The sequence below is a fragment of the Ictalurus furcatus genome, chromosome 21, assembly GCF_023375685.1.
Source record: "Ictalurus furcatus strain D&B chromosome 21, Billie_1.0, whole genome shotgun sequence".
NCBI classification, from domain to species: Eukaryota; Metazoa; Chordata; class Actinopteri; order Siluriformes; family Ictaluridae; genus Ictalurus; species Ictalurus furcatus.
In genome coordinates this window covers 17,779,216-17,794,028 of record NC_071275.1, presented here as the reverse complement: position 1 = coordinate 17,794,028, position 14,813 = coordinate 17,779,216, and the positions used below count along the sequence as shown (strand labels likewise).

General features: G+C 42.2%; 1 protein-coding gene across 4 annotated transcripts in view; it reads right to left on the bottom strand.

Annotated features, from left to right (window-relative positions):
* LOC128624864 (ataxin-7) overlaps window positions 1-14,813 on the bottom strand; it is a 32,890-nt gene that overhangs the window by 9,357 nt on the left and 8,720 nt on the right. For all 4 annotated transcript variants that reach the window (XM_053652684.1, XM_053652687.1, XM_053652686.1 and 1 more), the window contains exons 4-6: window positions 12,921-12,989; window positions 8,324-8,428; window positions 1,740-1,980 (exon numbers count right to left, since the gene is read on the bottom strand). In XM_053652684.1, the coding sequence (XP_053508659.1) occupies window positions 1,740-1,980; window positions 8,324-8,428; window positions 12,921-12,989 (415 nt within the window). The remainder of the gene's footprint in view (window positions 1-1,739; window positions 1,981-8,323; window positions 8,429-12,920; window positions 12,990-14,813) is intronic.

Genomic DNA, 14,813 nt, shown 5'->3' with positions numbered 1-14,813 from the left:
TAGCAAATGATATTACATCACTCTCTACATCATGCAGAGGAACAGAATCACAGGGTGATACTGGGTAATAATATAATAACCTGAATCCAAATTTACTTCAAGAGCATGATCACACAGAGGGCTAGCTATAAATCCAAAACCTGTAGTATAAATCGCTAAGTTTAATGTGTTCCCATTAAAATGGCCGGAACAAATTACTCAAACGGGCTAAATTTGAACAATGTTAATATTAATCTATACGATATTCATCTAACAGATTTGCGCTGTCTGAATATCAAGCTGGACATACGGTGCACTATATAGTGAACCTGTATCGCCGTCATCGCGTGTCGTCACTTCATTAGCATGACAATCAGATGCCAGTAGTTTTTTTTTTGTTTTTTTTTTTAAACGAGTACAGGTAAATAAGCACGGTATCAGACTGATACTGAATTCTTTGCTTAAGAAAGCAACACAGTTTCCACCTTCCATGATTTGTGCAATAAAAGTCTATTGATTTTAATTAAATGTTTTTAAAAATCCGACAGCCCTAGCCTACGTTGTTCAATGAAAGAAAAACAAACCAAACAAAATAAAAAAAAAAAAAGAATAAGCACAAACACGTTTACATGGACAACAATAATCCACTATTAACCTGATTAAGACGATACTCTGATTAAGAAACTAGCATGTAAACAGAGATTATTGATGACCTTAATCCGATTAAAGTCATACTCGAAATAAACACAAATGGAATTAAGACGTGTGGAGGATTCCTGTTTTAGTCGCATTATCGACGTGCGTTACAGACATGTACACACCTTAATCACACTGTTAACGTCGTGTGAGAGTTTTCACCGCATTGTGCGAAAGGACACGTACACACACGGCAGTGCTCACCCGTTCGACGTAAACAAGAGAGCACGGCTGCGTCCAAAACCGCGTACTTACCTACTACATAGAAATACATGTATTACTATATACGATAAAGTAGGTAAGTACGTGGTTTGGGACACAGCCCACGGCTTCAAGCAGTCGTCTATTAGCATGTATAGCATGACAATTAACCGCACTTGAAACCCCCAAAACTGTATATGGTACCACAACAAAGATGAACTGTATGTTGATACGTGAAATTCTGGAGGGGACGTCGGACGGCGTGGTGTGGGGACGTAATGACGTGTGCCGTTAATCGACCTATCTTCTATAACGTAAAACGGGAACATGAAAGGAGTATTCTAAAAGCGACTCATGTAAACACCTTAATCAGAATATTGGCTTATTCAGAATAAGGCCAATAATTAGATTACTACTGTCCATGTAAACCTAGTTCATGTTAAAGTGTCGTTATCACGCTGCTTCTTTTAATTATTGAGATGCAACAAACTAGCAGTTATTTCTTTCTCTAACACACACAGCTTGATAATTAGTTGATGAGCTACAGCAGGTGTGTTCAAGCAGAGAAAATCCTAACTCGCAGTGAAGTGCTCCCGCAGGACCGCTCGCTTAGAGCGAATAGTTTCTATCGAATGGCTTCAGAGAACCCAGAAACTGCGTCTCAACGGCATCATAAAACCACCTACAGCATAATACTTCAAGCTAAACGGCTAATAAATACAGCTGCTAACTGATCGGCTTCGTTTGGCAGCCTCTAACGAAACACTGCTGAATGCATGCGCTTTGCATTTCGCAGGATTTATCGGAGTAAATTCTACCGTTGCAGCATTATTTTTAAAAACAGTGTGGTTTGGCATACTCACATGTCGTTGTGCAGCACCTTTGGGGGGAAGTGAGGCTTCCGGTGAGGCAGCTTCTCTTTGGCTGTGTGGGTGTTGTTGCTCCCTCCAGCGGAGGAGGAGGAGGAGGAGGAACCCACGGGCATGGTGCTGGCAGGGCCGCCTCCACCCGCTCCTCCGGTTCTGGCCCGGGAGGGGAGACCCGGGAGCGCAGCCGAGGATGAATAGGACGACGCTGGCTTGTTAATGGAGCTGTGTCGTCTCTCTATGAAGGAGGAAGTGTGAAGTGTTAACTTATAGCCGAAGAAAATGAATAAGAGGCTGGTGAGGGAAGGACCGTTTGCTATAATATAAATGATTAAAAGGAATAAAACTTGTTTTGTAAAAATGTTCCACAACACTACACGTACCTACACTAACTGGATAACGAGTCACTGATTATTATTCTATATTTCAGTCATTATCTAAAATCGTGTCATCTCACTAGTTCTGGTTTCTAAATGCCAGCTTACGGTCGCCTCTTAAAAACCATACAAATAGGAACTTAAAATAGGGCCATTAAATTCACACCGCAAGGCACGAAACCAGAAAGATCCGCAGAGTGGATGATCTGAGCAGAAGTGTGGAAAAAAAAGCCAGAGTTATTTGGAATAAAAGCCAGCACTCATTAAAGCCACGGCACGGTGTTTCTGCTTTTCAAAGCCTTTAGAAGAGACGCTTGTTTTGTACACGGGGAAGAAGGCTAGCTGTGTAAAAATCACTTGGTACAATAGGAAACCACAAGCGCTGAACAGGAGCTGGCTGGAGCGGTAAACACAGACGGCATTATTTCACTGAATAAAATCGAAACAGAAACTGAACAAGAAGCAAGAGAACAACAAGGAAGAGAACAAAACTGTGCTTAAAAGTTCAGCACGGTGCTTTCCCGAGTGTACAGAAATACAGGAACAGTTCGGTGAACAGGAGATATATATATATATATATATATATATATATATATATATATATATATATATATATATATATATATATCTCTCATTATCATATCATTATACTATGCCATAACATAACATTGAAACCACTGGCAGGTGAAGTGAATAACATCGATTACCTCGTTACACTGGCACCTGTCATGGGGTGGGGTATATTATATCAGGCAGCACGTGAACCTCACTTCTCAAAGTTAACGTGCTGGAGGAAGGAAAAATAGGCAAGCTGTTGAAAGGATCTGAGCAACTTTGACAAGGGGCGGATTGTGATGGGTCAGAGCATCTCCAAATGGTCAGGAACGGTTTGAGGGACCTGACAAAGAGTTCAAGGCGTTATCTCGGCCTCCAGATTCCCAGATCTCAATCCGATCGAGCGTCTGTCTGTGGGATGTTCTAGACAAACAAGTCCGATCCACGGAGGCCCCACCTCGTTACTTGTAGGACTTAAGGGATCTGCTGCTGACGGCTCGGTGCCAGATACCACAGCACACCTTCAGAGGTCTTGTGGAGTCCGTGCCTGCCTCGACAGGTCAGAGCTGTTTTTCCCAGCACAAGAGAGACCTACACAATATCAGGCAGGTGGTTTTAATGTTATGGCTGATCAGCGTAGAGTGAATAGGATGCATTTTGAGGATAGTAAAATTTATAAAATCACCCAGAAAAAGAGAATACTACTGTGGGGAAAAATAAACAAACAAATAAATAAATAAATAGTTTCGCGTTGTTTGAAAATATGAACCATTTTAACCGCCTCTGCTCTGGAAAAAAAAAAAAAAAAAAAAAAAAAAGCAGATCAATATTTGCATGCATTTAAAATGCTACGTTTTCTAAATAACACTAAATTAAATGCAATCTGACAGAATTTACTGATTGCACAATACACTTATAATAAAAAAATTATGTTTTTTCTTTTAATCAATTAACGATATTCCTAAAAATGAACTAAACTGTTGTAGGGAAAAAGAAATACAAGTCGGGACTAAAGTGCGTCGACAGTGGAGACATTCCGATTAGGATTGCGGACGAAGCGGACGGAGGAATTCGGGAACGAGGTGTTGAAGTAAACGAGGAGGAGCAGCAGCAGCTGGAGCAGTAGTCGTGTAGCAGAAGCTGGCGTGTGGTGTTAATGCCCAGCTCAACTCAAACACTGTGCAACCTCCAGCAGCTCTGGGCTTCCTGCCAAACACTCCTCGCTGCGGGAGAAAAACAGTGCACACGCACGCGCACACATACACATACACACAACCCTGGTTCTCCCCGGCAATATTAGCTGCTCGGGCTGCACGCAAGCTTCACTGAGACTGAGAGACCAGGAAGAGAAGCTATGATTCATTTCAGCTAATGGAATAGGACAGTGTCTTGCACCGGCCCCTCTCTGTTTCTCTCCCTCACACACACACACACACACACACACACACGACGGCTGTTAACATGATGCCTCTAAAGCATGTCTTCTTGTGCAACTGGCACAGCTCCAAGACAGAGATTATAAAATAATAAACAGCCCTGATTAGGTCGTAATATCCCATGACGCCGCTCAGATCTTCAAAGCAAAGCACTATGGGCCGGTTAAAGAGCAGCGCACTTCACACCTCAGATACGACACGGCATGCTGCCAAAAGACCACACGACAGCCAGCGATGTCTCACCATCAACACCGCCAAACCGGTTTCACGCACATTAATATATGACACCATTCGCTTCCACCCAAGTTCATTTTATTAACAAATTAGCTACTTAATCCGATACGTAATGAGTTGCTTAATAGAGTTGGAGGATATGACGGTGTAATATCAGTACTGCGATACGTCAGGATCATGATCAAGGCTGTCACGAGGCTATTACATACTCGCGTTAATAACTGCTGAATGTTTCTATATTAATAAATGCAGCCGGTCGGAATAATTAGGACACTTATGATTAAAACTTATGGTATTTTATAAGATAGGGTCGCCAAACTTCGTCATCGGCGTTTTGTCGTGTTGCAAACTAGCCGCTATTCCTAAAACATCTTGTAGATCAGCGACGTCTGAAGGGTCAGCGTGGCTGCAGGGTTTCAGTCCAGCCAAATCAAAAAGTCACACCCGGTTCATCTCTGCATTTAATCGGCTCTGGGCGTGGCTTGTTTAGAATGAAAACCTGCGATCGTACCGGCTCTTTGCGGATAAGACTGGACTCCCTGATGTAGAGGACAGATGATCTGGCCTGTTTTTGGCATTTTTGAAGGCATCTTTGATCTACGGCATTTCTTTGCTTTGCAGACTTTTGCACAGTACTGTATATTTACTTTGTGTCATGTTTTCCCTTTGCATTTTGCTCCCTACAGCAGACGAACGCCTGGAAGCGCAATGTGCAATCAAAGAGGAGAAACCTTGTGTACGAAAAAAAAAAAAGAATCAAATAAATAAATAAATAAATAAATAGTTTAATAAATGAATCAGAGAAACGCTCAGTGGAGCTTCTCAACACCTCACTCCTGCTATGAACCCCATCGTGTGCTGAAAGAACACGCATCTGCTGCAAAACTGGTGTTTTCGCTGCGCAGGCCAAAGGGAAAAAAAAACCCAAAACAAAACAGCAATGTCTATCTGAGCGCAGGGAATAAGTTCAGACCTTAAAAACGAGTAAATCAGAGATGGAAATTCTCCGGAGATAAGATCGGATAATAACCGATTTCATTTTTTGTATGGTCAGGTTGTTTGGTGAGAGTTTATCTTAAGCCATCGAGATCTAAAATATATTTTTATACGTCACACTCTGGAAAAAGTCCAGCTTTATACCAGGCTGAGCGGGGCGAGTTAGCAGGCTAACATCTGGCTCGATAGCTAAAACAGAGAACGCAATAATAATGATAATAATAATAATTATTATTATTATAATTTCGTGATAAAATTACACACACCGTGGGCGACCAGATACGAGTTGCCAAGGTGAGGTAAGCGCTCTGAAATAAAGCAAAGCAGAACTTTTTACCTGGTATGTTACCAGAAATGTTACCTGGTAAAACATGTTCTGCAGGCTCTGTGTTTTATGATGATAACGGCAGCATATAACCACATCCTTGGAGAACTAAAACAGCAAGTTAGTACACAAATACTATGTAAATTTCGCCTCATGGTTGGTCCTAAAAAACAAAACAAAAATTGCTCAATCATCGGGAGATCTGGAGAATCGTCAGCAGAACGTAGTCGGGAGTACACGGTTCACAGAGAGCATAACCGGTCAAATCCATGGACAGCGTAACTGTGGGTAGAGCTACAGCTATTGGGTGGGAACTGTCCAAATTGGGAGAAAATATGGAGGGGAAAATATACAACAACAAAAAACCCCAGAACAAATCAAAACAAAACAAAACTAAAAAAAGCCTTTTAAATAATAAAGGCAGAAGCACCATTATATCTGTAGAACCATTTTGTTTTATTACTGCAATTTTTATATCATACGATAGAGATATCACACTCTAGTGAGCTTAAACGCCGTGAAGACCTAAAACAGACAGATCGACAAACAGAGAAGCGTCTTAACTCGGCGAGAAGTGTGTTAGAGGCCGCGTTCTGGCTGCGCCGTCGGATCCGCGTTTGCACAGCAGTCGTAGATCAGCAGTTCCTCACAGGAGAAGTTGAACTTGGCACGCGTTCGCGATTCTGTACTCTGTCTGAGCACTACAGTTTCCTGAACTACGCAATTAATCTGTGCGATGCCATTAATCATTCAGCGGTGGAGAAAAAAACCCAAAAGAAACCACAACAGCGTGTTTGTGAGAGACAGCGAGATGTACGGCAGCAGACTGGCCTGGAGAATACCGTAGCTGAGCGTCTGAGCTCGTCACCGGACGGCTGTGGGTTCAAATCCCGGGATGGGGAGACACCGAAAAAGACTCTGCGTGTTCCGGCAGCGTACTCTGGATCGAAATCAAACAAATCAAACTTAAAGTAAGGTTAGAGAAGGGAATGTTTCTGAGTGAAAACTGAGGTGGCATCTACTTCAGATTTTTTTTTGGTTGGTTTTTCTTTTTTTTTTTTTGTTTTTTTAACGAGGAGATCACATTTTAATCCCTATTAACCATTGTGTTATTCACATTTTCACCCTGGAGCACAAAGCAACAAAAAGAAAAAAAAAATAAATTTTTTAAAAATAAATAATAATAAAGCCCCTTCAGTATCTCCCAAAACAGATATCGTTCCAGAGGATCTCCAAATCCACAAAACACATTTAGATGTATGGATGAGCATATGACACTCGGGGACGTGCTACCATAGGAGATTAACCAACGACGTGATCATTTGTATGATACAGTCTGGAGTGAAGCGGCGTTACTGCTCCCACCCCAAAACTGATTAATCTCCAATAACGGCACATCCAGAAGAGGATTACTCTTCAGCAATTTGGCAACAAAACCGACGTGATGTAGAAATCAAATCGATCGATCGATCGATCGATCAATACGAGCTTGCTTTCCGGTATTCCCCGTCCGCTTTTGTCGCAAATCACCACCGTGTTGTGCCAAACGTCGACGGCTGAGCAGAAAAGGCTGATCAGGGACTTATACGCAAAAAATGTTTGCCTTGTATTATTAGCAACAGACCGGACAAATCCGCGAGTGCGGCGAGGCAGCTGATGTGTGTAATCGGGTATTCAAGAGCACCTTTTCTCCTCGGGTACATAACGCTCGGAGTTAAAAGCTGCGTGCTTTGATTAAAAGGCACGAAGGGCATGGCAGGAAAAGAGCGCATCAAATATTAACCAGACGACTGTAAACACCAAGTGGAAATCAAAGGCTGATGATCTCTCCCTCGTCTGCTTTCTCTCGCTCGCTCCGTTTTCACACAGCAGACACAGAGCTGAGGTGGGAGTGTTAATTTCCTTCACAAAGATAAGACTGCGAGAGAGAGAGAGAGAAGGGTAGAGAGAGTGAGTGTGTTTGAGGAGAGGTGGAGAGAGAGAGGAAGAGTGTGTTTGAAGAGAGGCTGAGAGAGAGAGAGAGAGAGAGAGAGAGAGAGAGAGAGAGAGAGAGTGTGTGTGTGTTTGAAGAGAGGTGAAAGAAAGAGAGAGCGGGAAGAGAGATAGAGAGGGAGAGTGTGTTTGAAGAGAGGTGAAGAGAGAGTGTGAAAAGAGGTGAGAGAGAGTGAAGAGAGAAAGACAGAAAGAGAGACAGAGAGAGAGAGTGTGTGTGAAGAGAGGTGGAGAGAGAGAGTGTGTGAAGAGAGGTGAAGAGAGAGTGTGTGTGAAGAGAGGTGGAGAGAGAGAGTGTGTGAAGAGAGGTGGAGAGAGAGAGTGTGTGAAGAGAGGTGGAGAGAGAGAGTGTGTGAAAAGAGGTGAGAGTGAAGAGAGAAAGACAGAGAGAGAGTGTGTGTATGTGAAGAGAGGTGGAGAGAGAGAGAGAGAGAGTGTGGAGAGAGAGAGGGTGTGAAGAGAGGTGGAGAGAGAGAGAGGGTGTGAAGAGAGGTGAAAGAAAGTGTGAAGAGAGTGTGTGTGAAGAGAGGTGAAGAGAGACAGAGAGAGAGAAAGAACGAGAGAGAGAGAGAGAGAGAGAGAGAGAGAGAGAGAGACAGACAGAGGTGAAAAGAGAGGGAGAGAAGGAGGGAGGGAGGGAGGGAAGAAAGGAGATTTAAGTCTTACCGAAGTGTGCTTGGAAGGCCTGGGGTTTGACGACCTGACTGCAGTGACTGCACATGACCAGGTAAAAGTCGTCCTGTGCAGGACATTGCCCGAAAATGGGCATATCTGCAAAAAAACAAAACAAAACAAAAAAAACAACAAACAACAACAAAAAAACAAGTTAGGCTCAAATGTTTCGACGTCATAGCAATATGCATAAAATGTTACAAATAACACACACACACTCCTTTAAACTCTCTGGTTGCCACTTCCAGACTGAATAGTATACAAAACACCGCTGCTCATAAGGGCTCTGGGACTGGCGCCAATGTTTGGGTGTGTGTTCCGCGTTATCTGAGTAAATATTTTCCAATGAAGACCCGAGAAACTTTTTCACGCAGCCTGAGCAACGTCCAGGCTTCAACCGAAAAAAAAAAAAAGAGGGAAAGGCTAAAATGCTGCACGAGGCCACGCTCGGATGTGAACATGTGGAGTTCTGCAGCTGCGCGGCTCTGGTGACGTCTCAGAGAAAAGCGATCGGTCTGTCTGGCAAGCGCGCAGGCAGACAACTGCTCTCGGCTGAACTCGCGCTGTTTTTATAGAGGTTTTTTTTGGGGGGGGGGGGGGTAATGGCAAAGACAAGCTACCGAGCCAACCGTTCTGAAGCTTGCCTCAGGGAAGTGAGATATAGAGAGAGTAATAGACAGAAAGGCACACAGAGAGGAAGGAAGGAAGGAGGGACTCTCAGACTCAATGCCAGACTGAAAACCCATACAATCTATAAGCCCGGGAGTCTATACTAAGCACCTGCTCTGGTTAGATACACACCAGCGCTTTTTTTTCTTTGTCGCAGGTTGTCACTATGCAAACGTGCGCAACGCAAATACCCGTGCCAAAAAAAAAAGTCATGCAAACATAAAAAGAAAGCAGGATATTCCTTACCAGCTCTGTCGACGTACCACATTTTCACTGACGTGACAAAACCGCCGGTTCTGTTCCCGGCGCCGATTATACAACCAAACGCAAAGACTTCTAATCACTTCTCCTGAACCCGGAAAGAAAAGGAAAGAACGTGATTTGTTTAAGAACGACGCATTCAAATCCGCCGAGTGGTGAAACACACACGTGGACCTGCTCCTGGAAAACACGTGAAGGGGGTGGTTGTTGTTCTTTTGTTGCTCCTCTTCCTTTCCCAGAAACCAGCACGGAATAAGACTTGAGATTCGTTGCAGTAGTAATCACTACTACGTTTATTTTACGGTTACTTTATTTATTTGACAAATTTATTGATTTCAATGACATTTTCCCCTTCGGTTTTCTACTTCGTCCTTCATGTCGTCGTTTTCCTCCCAAAACGACTTTCTGCTGCATTTCACTGCATGCTGTAGAAAACCCTTTGCTTATTATTATTCTTTATTATTATTATTATTATTATTATTATTATTATTATTATAATAATACACAAGGTCACAGATTAAAATTCAGACCCGCTAATCTAGACAGCACCATCACACGTGTTCCTCGATAATGATTCACGAGTCCCAAACTAATTAACGCAAGTGTGAAGTGAATGCCACAGTCCAGATCCTCTCTTCGGGTTTCTTAACAGCTAGCGGTGCTTTAATGACGCTTTTCGTGGCACTGAGCTCCGTGTGGGAGCCGCTCACTGGCGGTGGATGATTCAAGGCCCCCCCATTATACTTAACACACTTCAAGTGGCACTTACACTAAATCAAGTGCTCTACCAGTCCCTTAATAAACACTAGAAGGAGTAATGAAGAGCCGGCGGCTGGAGGTTTTTAGCCACGGAGTACGAGCTTTTAAAATAAAATAAAAAAATAAAAAATCATAATAATTGCAGCAGGATGCTATTGCTATTATTATTATTATGATGATTATTATGATGATGATGATGAGCAGGTCTCTCTAATCTGACGCTGCTCTGATGGAGTCCATAGTGATGACTAATCCGGGCTAAATAACTGCGCAAGAGAGAGGATATTTCTCCAGCCTCTTCACTGCGAGTGAGCAATGTACCATGATGAACTGTCTTTAGGAGCCCGGTGTGCAGAGTGAGTCAACACATGGAGTGCAAGAGTGTGTGTGTGTGTGGGTCTCCAGTCTGTTACAGCACACCTCACCGTGCGGCCCAGCTTTTAGTCACGTTATGACGATGACTGTAAAGAGTCGTGTTGTGTGCAGCTGCGCTCAAAAGCACGTCTTACAGCACGCATTAGTGTCCATATATAAAGACACCCTTGCATATATAACACACACACACACACATTATATATGTTGTTATAAGCCGAGACACAGAGTAGCTGCGAGGAAAAGCATCATACTGAGCAATGCCATGCTCATCTGTACCACCACGTGCGACAAGGTTATGAAAACTGCTAGGAGTGCCGCAATATAATACGTGTAGAATAGTTGTGAATTACACAGGCAAAGGGTTTTTAGGGTTTGTATTCGACTACCGCATTCGCACTGAGAAATGGAGTTGTAGTACGATTTAGCGAGTCCAGACGGAGAGGATTGTAAAATTTATTTTAAGAAAGAAAGCGGTGTGGTAACTGTCTGATCACACACCATCACTGACCGTGAGAACCCTACACTGGATATAATGACAAAGCTGCAGGTCAGCGATCCAGTCGTGAGCACAGGGGTCAATCATCAACACTATTATCAGCAATAAATCATCATCATCATTTCAGAAGAAACGTTGGCTTATATTTGAGCGACACAAACCGATGTTCGAAACTGAAGATGAGAGAGACTCCAGATACAAAACAAAATCTCACAGATTACACTCGAGAATCATCAGGAACGTCAGACCCTGGGAGAACTTCTCATATAACAAAACATGCTGATCAGATAAAACAATCAACCTGTCTGTATCTCTCTCAAGTTCTAGCAAATGTGAAAGTGAGACTGAAACAATTAAAGCTCAGACTCGCTGAAACACATTCTAGATCAGGTGCAACCCGTAAAGATGCATCGTTCACCTGAAAACGTGGATTAGAACTGACAAAAAGGTGTACGCTTGAGAGTATCTACCCATTCAACGAGGAAAGGTGGTGTTTAGTGCTGTCTTTTCTGAGACCGCAGCAGCTTTCACACTTAAGCACCGCCAGTAAGTCCGATCCAAATCGAAACCAGCCTGAAGCTGTTTGCTTCCTCTCTGGTCAAACACGAGCCGACAGTCCCGTTCTGCGAGTTCTCTTCAGTCAGACTGTACATCGTTTCTGCCGCTCCCCACCCGCTGACTCTGTTGTGTCCCCGTTCAAGCGTGCCGTTAGATAAACCATCCTCACAAGCGTGTAACCACTTCGAGTGCGAATAAAGAGAAGGTTTGATGGAGAAGACGTCTTTAACGACGTACGAACGGGCTAATCTTAATATTCGATGGCAGATGGCGCAAGTATTCAGATTCTAGTTAGCTTTAGAAGTTACTACATACATAACTGCGACGGTCATCTGAACTTTTGGTTGTGAACCAATCCATGTAGCTAATGTGACACTTCAATACCATTCAACTAATAACAGAACTTCTGATGGCAAGTATTTGCACCAGAGCTCGTTTAGGGGGTGAATACTTTTGCAATCTTTTTTTATGTGCAATTAATATAGATTCCCCCCCCCCATCAATATTATGGACGATTTTGTGTAGATTCATGATATATAACCCCGACTTACAGCAATTTCAGAGTATAATTTCGGATAACAACACTACAAAATGAGGAAAAGTTCGGTAGGGGGGTGAATACTTATACAAGAATCTCTCTTGCCATCCTGCTTTTTTAGTTATTTATTTTTTTAACACTTACTTTGGTCCTTCTTAACATCCTTTATGTCACAAAGTCAACTGTAGAGTAAAACTTGATATCTACGCTGTGCTGTGCTTTAGACAGGCCTAATAACGTGGGAATAGAATTCATTATTTAATAACCGGTCGTGATAACGAAGAGGTGAAAAGCTGGCAGATGATGACGGGACAGGAATATGACTATGACTCATCGGTAATACGCGTAAACAAAGATTCGGTGGTGCTGTATTAACACCGAGCCAAACAATATGTGTTAACTCTAATGGGATGGTAAGATCAGCTGCCGTGTCAGTTATTTTATTTTCCATTCAAATAAAAAAAAAAGAAAAAGACACCACACACTATGTACTTGCAATCATTTGATTGAGTTTTAAAACCTCCACAAGCTTTTCCAAAAATCTGGAACCGCGTCGGGCCTGAAATCGTCAACAAACTGTTGAGCCGCACAGCTGAGGGGTTATTTATTTATTTATTTAAAACCGGAAACTCATAATGCTGGTGAACTTTTACAGCTCTTGAAAGGTGAGACAAAAGTGACACTCATAACGGTTTCACCAGGGGAAAAAAAGGAAACACTTTGGGACTCCCCCTCCCCCCCACTGCAGGAAGTACCGGAACCTTTGGCGCTTAATAAATGGTCTGGTTTGTCGGGGTTGAGTTTGTGTCATCGTTGTATCATTTTATCCATACCAGCACAAGCAACTCTCTTTATGGCGTAAATATTATCGCTTTCTGATGTGAAAGAAAAAAAAAAGAGAGAGAGAGAGAGAGAGAGAGAGAGAGAGAGCTCACCGTCTCTGCACAGTCGCATGGCTTCTCGGTTCCTCCCGCACTCTTTAAAACTTTCTTCTGGTTCTATGCCTGTGCAGATGAATCGAAAAGAGACACGTTAAATAAAATAAACCTGACAAACTGTTAAATGAACAGGTGAAGAATCAGATAAACAGGTTAGGGTCTATTCGGTAAGCATCAGATACAGTAGGATGAACAGATAAACATGAAAACATGCAAATATCTAAAGAGGGAAATAGATAAAGAGGCAGGATGTCTGATAAACAGCTAAATAATTAAACAGCCCTGTAAGCTCTGTAATAAACAAATTATTAGATATAAGCAGGTAGACATTCGGAAATACAGTCAGGTTAATGGTCTAATATGCCACTACACATTCATTCAGTTAACCAAATAAACAATCAGGTAAACAGTCAGATATTTTTCATACACATTCATTCAATCATGATGACAGATAAATAAAGTAAGCGGTCAAATAAATAGGTAAATAATCAGGGAATGTGTTCACTAAACAGATGAACAGATATATGAGTAGGTAAAGAGTCTGTCAAACGTGTGAACTGTCGGTTTGTAAATAGATACGTAGCTATTTGGGTAAACATTAAAAAGGTAAACTGTAATTCAGTCAGTCAGTCACTTCAGTAAACTAGTACACAGTAAGTAAACAGCTAAACAGATTGATAAATAAGTAGGTATTTGTTCGACTAACAGGTAAAAAATGAATCAGTCAATTAAGAAAAACAAGTAAACAGGTATCAAACTGATTAAATAGGTAGATAGTAAAACATAACGTATATTCACACACATAGACAGTCAGGTAAACTATTTGATAAATATTTATTCAGTTAGTTAGGTCAATAGTACGTTAAAACAGGTAGTCAGTTAGGTAAACTGTGTGACAAACAGGTAAATTACATAATAAACAGGTAAACTGTGTGATAAAGAGGTAGTTATTTTAGTAAATGGGTAGTCAGGTGACTCAGTGATTAACAGGTAAACTGTGGGGTGTAAACTGTGGGCTATAAACACTGGGGTATAAACAGGTAAACTGTGGGGTATAAACACTGGGGGGGTAAAAACAAGTAAAATGTGGTGTATAAACACTAGGGGGTATAAACAGGTAAACTGTGGGGTATAAACACAGGGGGGTATAAACAGGTAAAATGTGGTGTATAAACACTGGGGGCGGGGTATAAACAGATAAAATGTGGTGTATAAAAACAGGGGGGTATAAACACAGGGGGGCATAAACACCGGGGGGTATAAACAGGTAAACTGTGGTGTATAAACACTGGGGGGGGGGGTATGAACAGGTAAACTGTGGGGTATAAACACGGGGGGGGGGGGGGGGGTATAAACAAGTAAAATGTGGTGTATAAACACTAGGAGGTATAAACAGGTAAAATGTGGTGTATAAACACTGGGGAGGTATGAACAGGTAAACTGTGGGGTATAAACAAGTAAAATGTGGTGTATAAACACTAGGAGGTATAAACAGGTAAACTGTGGGGTATAAACACTAGGAGGTATAAGCAAGTAAAATGTGGTGTATAAACACTGAGGGGTATAAACAGGTAAAATGTGGTGTATAAACACGGGGGGGGGTATAAACAAGTAAAATGTTGTGTATAAGCACGGGGGGGGGGGTATAAACAGGTAAAATGTGGTGTATAAACACTGGGGGTATAAACAGGTAAAATGTTGTGTATAAGCACGGGGGGGGGGTATAAACAGGTAAAATGTGGTGTATAAACACTGGGGGGGGTACAAACAGGTAAAATGTGGTGTATAAACACTGGGGGGGTATAAACAGGTAAAATGTGGTGTATAAACACTGGGGGGGGTATAAACAGGTAAAATGTGGTGTATAAACACTGGGGTGGTATAAACAGG